Here is a 6,869-nt window from a genome sequence, read left to right on the forward strand (position 1 = left end):
TTCCCAGCTAAAACAAAAAATTCTTATGGAATTGCACACTTCTCCCTTAGGAGGGCACTCGGGATTTTTAAAAACTTACCACAGGGTTAAGAAGGAATTTTTTTGGGATGGCCTTAAATCAGATATTCAAAATTTTGTGGCGGAATGTTTGGTTTGCCAACAAAATAAAGTTGAAACAATTAAGACATCGGGTCTATTACAACCTTTATCCATTCCAAGCCAACGTTGGGAGGAGGTTTCAATGGATTTTATCACAGGTTTACCCAAGTCTGAGGGAAAGAGTGTCATCATGGTGGTAGTTGACAGACTTACCAAGTATGCACACTTTTGTGCATTATCACATCCATTTAAATCCAGTACAGTTTCTATTGCATTTATGCAAACAATTCAAAAGCTACATGGAAACCCAAAGATTATTTTAAGTGACAGAGATCCCATTTTCACTGGAAATTTTTGGACAGAATTATTTTCTTGTCTTGGTACTCAGTTAGCTCATAGCTCATCTTATCATCCTCAATCTGATGGGCAAACTGAGATAGTAAACAAATGTTTGGAAGGATATCTTCGTTACTTTGTATCTGATAAATGGACACAATGGGTCAAATGGTTGCCTCTAGCTGAATGGTGGTATAACACTTCCTTCCATACAGCAAAAAAAATGACCCCATTTATGGCACTTTATGGGTATCAGCCACCATCCATCACATCATATTTAAGAGAAAATTCTAAGGTTCAAGCAGTGGAACATCACATCGAACATCAACAACAAGTCCTCCAACTCTTAAAGGATAACCTCGTGTTGGCACAGAATAGAATGAAACAACAAGCAGATCAACATCGCAGCGAAAGAAGTTTTGATGTAGGTGATTGGGTATTTCTACGGCTACAACCATATAAGAAAATGTCCCTCAAGCAAGCTAAGAAGGATAATAAATTATCACCAAAGTATTATGGTCCGTACAAGGTGTTGCAAAAGATTGGTACTATGGCATACAAATTGGAGCTTCCTGCAGCTTCTCAATTGCACCCAGTTTTCCATGTTTCACGTTTAAAGAAGGTTATAGGCGATAAGCTCCCAATTCAAACAATATTGCCAGAACCTGACGAGGAAGGAAAAATTATGTTGGAACCAGAAGCAGTCACAGAAACAAGAACTCAACAGCTACAAAATCGATCAATTTTAGAGTATCTTATCAAGTGGAAGAACCTATCTACTGAAGATTCCACATGGGAGGATGAGAATTTTATACAGAAGCATCTAGAACTACTCAAGCGTTGAGGACAACACTTTTTTGAAGGAGAGGGGCATGTTGGGTCCCTATAATACTAGTGATTACCCCATTACTATTGTAGTTGTACCCCTTATTAATATTGTTGTGCCCCTATTTGTTATTACTATGCCCCATAGAATCCCTCTATTGTTATTTTTGTGGCTTTATATTATTATTGTTAGGTCGGCTAGGTTATATTGTGACTCCTTAGACTCCTATATTTAGAAAGGAGGTTTTGTCATTTGAATCATCCAAGAATTGTTCATTTATGTAATGTAAAGGAGGTTGCCCCCTCGAAGAGGCTGAATTTTAAGGTGTTGATCTATCTTTTCTATATTTTTCTTGAGCTAGTTTCATAACAAAATCTTGTTGTGGTACCCGAATGAATTTCCCAAAAACTGTGCACTTGAATAAAGGCATTTTGCTGCCTAGCTGCATTCCAAATTAACGATCCAGGGGTGGTAGTACTTATGCGGATGAGCTCCTCCAAGGAACTTCCGGGAGCATATTTGGCTTGCCAGATACGAGCCCAAGGAGAATGCGGCTTGGAGACCCATTTCCACCAGATTCGGGCACCCATGGTGTTGTTGCTGTGGAGGGGATCCCTTAGACCAAGCCCACCAGCTGACTTCGGAAGACAGACCTCAGTCCATTTGACCAGTGCCCATTTTCTGTTGAGGCCCGAGGAACCCCATAAGAAATTTCTCTGAAGATTGTGGATTCTCTTAAGAACCCATTTGGGAGCTGCCAATATGGAGAATAAATACAATGGCATGGCTTGGAGAATGGATTTTATTAGGATGAGCCTGCTGGCGATATTAAGCGAGCGGAAGGTCCAGGAAGAGAGCCTGGTTTCTAAATTGTCAAGGAGGGATCTCCAGGAGGCATGTTTGATGGCTGAGTCTATCAGGGGAGCTCCGAGATATTTCGAAGGAAGCACAGCTATCGGAAACCCCAAGATCCTGGCTATATTTCTCTGAGTGAGGATGGGGGTGTGGAAGAAGAAGAGCTGGGATTTGGAGGCATTGATGGTGGTGCCTGAAGCTTCTGAGAAGAGATTGAGCAGTGAAAGGAAAGCAGAGGCCTCTTGAACTGAAGGGTGGCCAAAAAGCATATTGTCATCAACAAACTATTGATGAGAGATGGGAGGTTGACCATGAAGCGAAATGCCCTTTAAAGAGTGAGAAGAGATGGCAGAATGAAGGAGGCGATTGAGACCTTCGGCCATGAGAACGAAAAGGAACGGAGATAGGGGGTCACCTTGACGGATACCCCGGGAAGGACGAAAAGGCGAGGAGGGAGAGCCATTCAGAAGGATGGAGAAACAGGGGGAGGTAATAAGATTCATGATCCAACGCATCCAGGTAGTGCTGAAGCCAAAAGCTAAGAGCATTTGATTGATATAGGTCCAGCTAAGTTTATCGAAGGCTTTAGACAGATCTAGCTTGAGAATCATACCTGGCTTTTTAAGAACCTTGAGAGAATGGATCACTTCATGTGAAAGAATGATACCATCCAGAATCTGGCGTCCTTCTACATAGCCAGTCTGCTCAGGAGAGATGAGGAGAGGGAGAAGAGGTTTGAGCCTATTCGCCAAGACTTTTGAGATGAGTTTGTAGATGACGTTACAGAGAGCGATGGGCCTGTATTTGTCTGGAGTACTAGATTCTTCCACCTTTGGCACAAGCACTATGAAGGTCGTGTTGAGGGAGGGGAGGATCCAGTGCATCGATCTCGCTTCTTCCACCAGTTCCCAAACCTCTATTTTGATGTGCTCCCAGAAGGCGTGGAAAAAATTGGCTGTGAATCCGTCAGGTCTAGGCGCTTTTCCATCCTTAAGCTGGGCCAATGCATCCTCCACTTCCTGCATAGAGATTGGCTGGAGTAACATGTTGTTTTGGTCCTCCGTAATGATCTTGGGAATATGCTGTGTGATGGAACGTATTGCCTGAGTTCTGCAACCTGGAGGTTCTCGAAGAATGTCCTAAAAGTACTCTTTGAATTCTTGTTCCATTTCTTCATGTGCCTCCAGATGCTCTCCTTGCCCATTATTGATGAAGGCAATGTGATTGTGCATTCTCCTTTGAATTGTGGTCCTATGAAAGAATTTGGTATTTTTCTCTCCATCCTTGAGCCATCTAACCCTGGATTTTTTACGCCACAATGTCTCTTCTTGTTGCCGTTGTGCTTCGATCTTGGTTAGGAGGGACTTCTCCTGTTGCGCATAATCTTCAGTTCTTCCTTCTGAGATAATGCGTTGTTGCAGTATGTTCATTTGCTTCTCCAGCACTTTCTGATGGTCGAAAATATTCCCAAACTGAGAGCGGTTCCAGGATTTGAGCGCTTGTTTGAGATGTTTTAACTTTTGCTGAAACTGGAACATCTTGGCTCCTTCTGGGGGATTGAAAGATTTCCATGCATCGATCACAACATCTTTGAAGTTAGGATGTGAGAACCAAAATGATTCAAAGCGAAAGGGTCTATTACACCTGGCACCCGGACGCGACCATTGTAACATTATGGGCCAGTGATCAGAGCCCACTTGAGGCATGATGGAGGCATGAAAGTCCCCCCCAGATGAATGGCATTGTCCGACATGAGGAATCGATCCAACCTGGAGGCTATCTGCTGTGATCCCCTTCTTTTATTGGTCCATGTATATGTGCCATTGGAAGTCTGTAAGTCCATTAACTGATTTCTGTGTATGAAGTCTTTGAAGCCGATACTATCTCCATCCAATCTCGAACGTCCACCAGACTTTTCCTCCAAAGCAGTGATGGTATTAAAGTCACCACCACAAATCCAAAGGGGAAAGCTCCTGTCAGAGTTGAGTGCTGAAATGGTATCAAGCAGATCCAATTTTTTTTGTGATTCTTGTGGAAAATACACATTAGACAGATGTCCATGGATATTGGTCCCAATTAGGTGGAAGGTTGCCTGAATAAAGAAGTGTGAGGCATGGAAATCTTGAAGGTATAGCACTTGAGGATTCCATATGATTGCGAGCCCTCCGGAAGCTCCAGAAGCATCCACCGAGACTGAACGGCACCCCGGCCAGGCTTTATTCAGTATTTTTTCCAGAACAATACTATTGCATTTCGTTTCTTGTAGGTAGATTAAAGAAGGCTTGTCTTGCTGGATCATATTTTTTATCATTCGGTGTTTTGCAGGGCAATTCAGCCCTCTCACATTCCATGAGACTAACTTCATGGGGAACAATGGGGAAGAGTTTTATAAAACTTGGTCAGCTTGGGGAATCTTCCAGAATCCACCAGCATTTCTCCAATAATGATGGTCCTCTGCAGATCTGTTTTGCGTCCGCATTTCTTCGTCTCTTTTAGTATTTTTTTCCCATCCCAAGGACTGCCTGCCTGAATACCAAGGTATTTGTTGTGTTGTGCTTTGGCTAAAACCACTTCGAGTCTTTCGATTTCCCGAGGGGGTATAGCGCTGAATTCTTTCTGTCTACACGCTGCTTCCAGCTTGAGAATATCCAGACCTTCCAGATCTATACTTACTGGTTCCTCCTCCATAAGTATCGGCGTATTCTGTTCTTCCTCCTTTGACTGTTGATGAATACTTAGAGCTAGAGTTGCATCTATCTCCATGTTGGAAGATTGTAGGGTTGTGTCTTTATCTTTGTTTTCAGCAGGGGTGGATATGGGGATGCTGATGGGATCAGGGGCCGGGAGCGGATCTGAAGATTTGGGCAGAGGAGGGGGAGAAGAAGAAGATGGATCTGAGGGGAGGGTTGAAGGGTTATCCTCCATGTCATTTTGTGAAGTCAGGATTTCAAAACTGTTCCGAGTTACAGGCTTCTTGAGATTATCCGGTTCGACTGGGGATTTCTTGGCATGCTTCCTTCTACTTGAAACTTTTGTGAAACCCTCAGCATCTTTGCTTGTCTCAGTGACAGGGGTTTTGGACTGCAGATTCAATGGGCAATCCCTGAAAATATGGCCATGTTCATGGAATTTCCTACAACGAAAGGGAACATGCTCATAGTCTAATGTTTGGACCCATTCAAAATCATCATGAAATAAGCTTACCGAGTCCGTGAGAGCTTTGGCTAGATGCATGTGTACACAGATCCTGGCATATGAGGTATATCTTCGGCATTTTGTTTCCTCAGCGACCTTGATGAAGACCCCCAAGCTATTACCTATGTCCTTTAGGGTTTCCTCGTTCCAGTATTCCAGGGGAAGAGAGTACAATCGGATCCAAACTGGAGCCCAGTTGAAGTCTTCTTTGTTTGGATTGAACCTCTCAATCCATTCACGAAGGTACAGGCCTGCAGAGTTGAAGAAGTATGGGCCACCCTCGAAGATGCGGGTTTTGTCCTCCAGACAATTGAAAGTGGCGGTGAAGAAGCCTTTAGGTCCAAGCTGCAGGGTTACTTGACCTTTAGGCTTCCACTTGGAGGCAATCCATCCGTGCAAGGCCTTTTCAGTTGGCCAGAATCCAAGAAACTTGCCTATAAGTGCATGATCCCTCATATATTGGATCTGGCTATTGATACGATGACTGGGGAGATCTATTTTGATTCTTTTTGCAGATCTGGGGATGCATGTTGCAGAGAATGCTTTGGGCCTCGACGTCGAGCCGTTCTGGTCAGGGCCTTTGTCTTTGGCGGTCGATGGGCCGGCAGCAAAGACCCCATCACTGTTGATGGCAGGATCAATGTCATGCTCTGCCCGCGGGGAAGAACCGGGACTGTCCTGACTTCCTGCGCCTACCGACTTGTCAGGAGAGGGATCAGTGGAGGGAGAGGGGATCATACCCGCCCCTCCAGAGGGCGGATTCATGAAGGCGGCGTCAGCAGAGACACCAAGTCCGGATAGCAGTGAGCACCTTGGGGAAGGACAACAGGGTAACGCAAGAACCCTAGCAGCGCCGCTCGGCCCTGAACGTCATCCTCCAGTTAGATTTCATCTAGGAGGACGTAAACATTGAAAACAATAATAAAAACCTTATTTTCTCTTATACTTTGGAATCATCGCGTCTATTGAAGGCAAAACAGTGATAATCACTATTGTAATTAAAGGATTCGTGATGATATCGCGACTGTGAGAGGAAAACCTGCAATGGGCGAGAAAAATGAAGAAAAAATAAAATATCTTCAAGACTAGACAAAAATAAATGTCCTCAAGCAATCACCAGCAAGTGAAAATAGTCACAGAAAAGCAAACAAGTCTGGGAATGGACGGTTGGTCAAACTCATCACAAAAACGAGGTGAAGGATTGGATGGAAAGGATCATAGGCTCCCCAGTGGAGTCACCATTTTTTTGTCTAAGTAAATCCTCTCTGTGGACAGAGACAATCCCTCTAGCCCAACAACCAAAGTGACAATCTACTAGACACGTTCCTAAGTTGTAATTGAAAAGAGAGACAAAGAATATGACCTACCTCGTTCTAATGCTATCTCGATCTCCTTTGTTGAATACCTTGAATCACTCACGCCACGGGCTCATTCTTGTTGCTCTCAGCATTTATGCACCTGCACAAGAGATCAAGACACAACAAGGCATGCAAATATAGATAGCATATTCAAAATCAACCTACTTAACTGATCAAGGAATGTTAAGCTAAATGATACA

At 43.8% G+C, this 6,869-nt stretch overlaps 1 protein-coding gene across 1 annotated transcript; it reads right to left on the bottom strand.

Moving 5' to 3' along the window:
- Positions 1 to 3,788: 3,788 nt before the first annotated feature.
- Positions 3,789 to 4,481, bottom strand: LOC149171468 (uncharacterized). The gene has a single exon (XM_089425995.1). The coding sequence runs from the start codon at positions 4,479 to 4,481 to the stop codon at positions 3,789 to 3,791; it is 693 nt and encodes a 230-aa protein (XP_089282121.1).
- Between the last annotated feature and the right edge of the window lie 2,388 nt (positions 4,482 to 6,869).

Source organism: Pinus tabuliformis, chromosome 4_2 (assembly GCF_031772625.1).
Source record: "Pinus tabuliformis cultivar Carrire ecotype Pingquan chromosome 4_2, CPIR1, whole genome shotgun sequence".
Taxonomy (NCBI): domain Eukaryota; kingdom Viridiplantae; phylum Streptophyta; class Pinopsida; order Pinales; family Pinaceae; genus Pinus; species Pinus tabuliformis.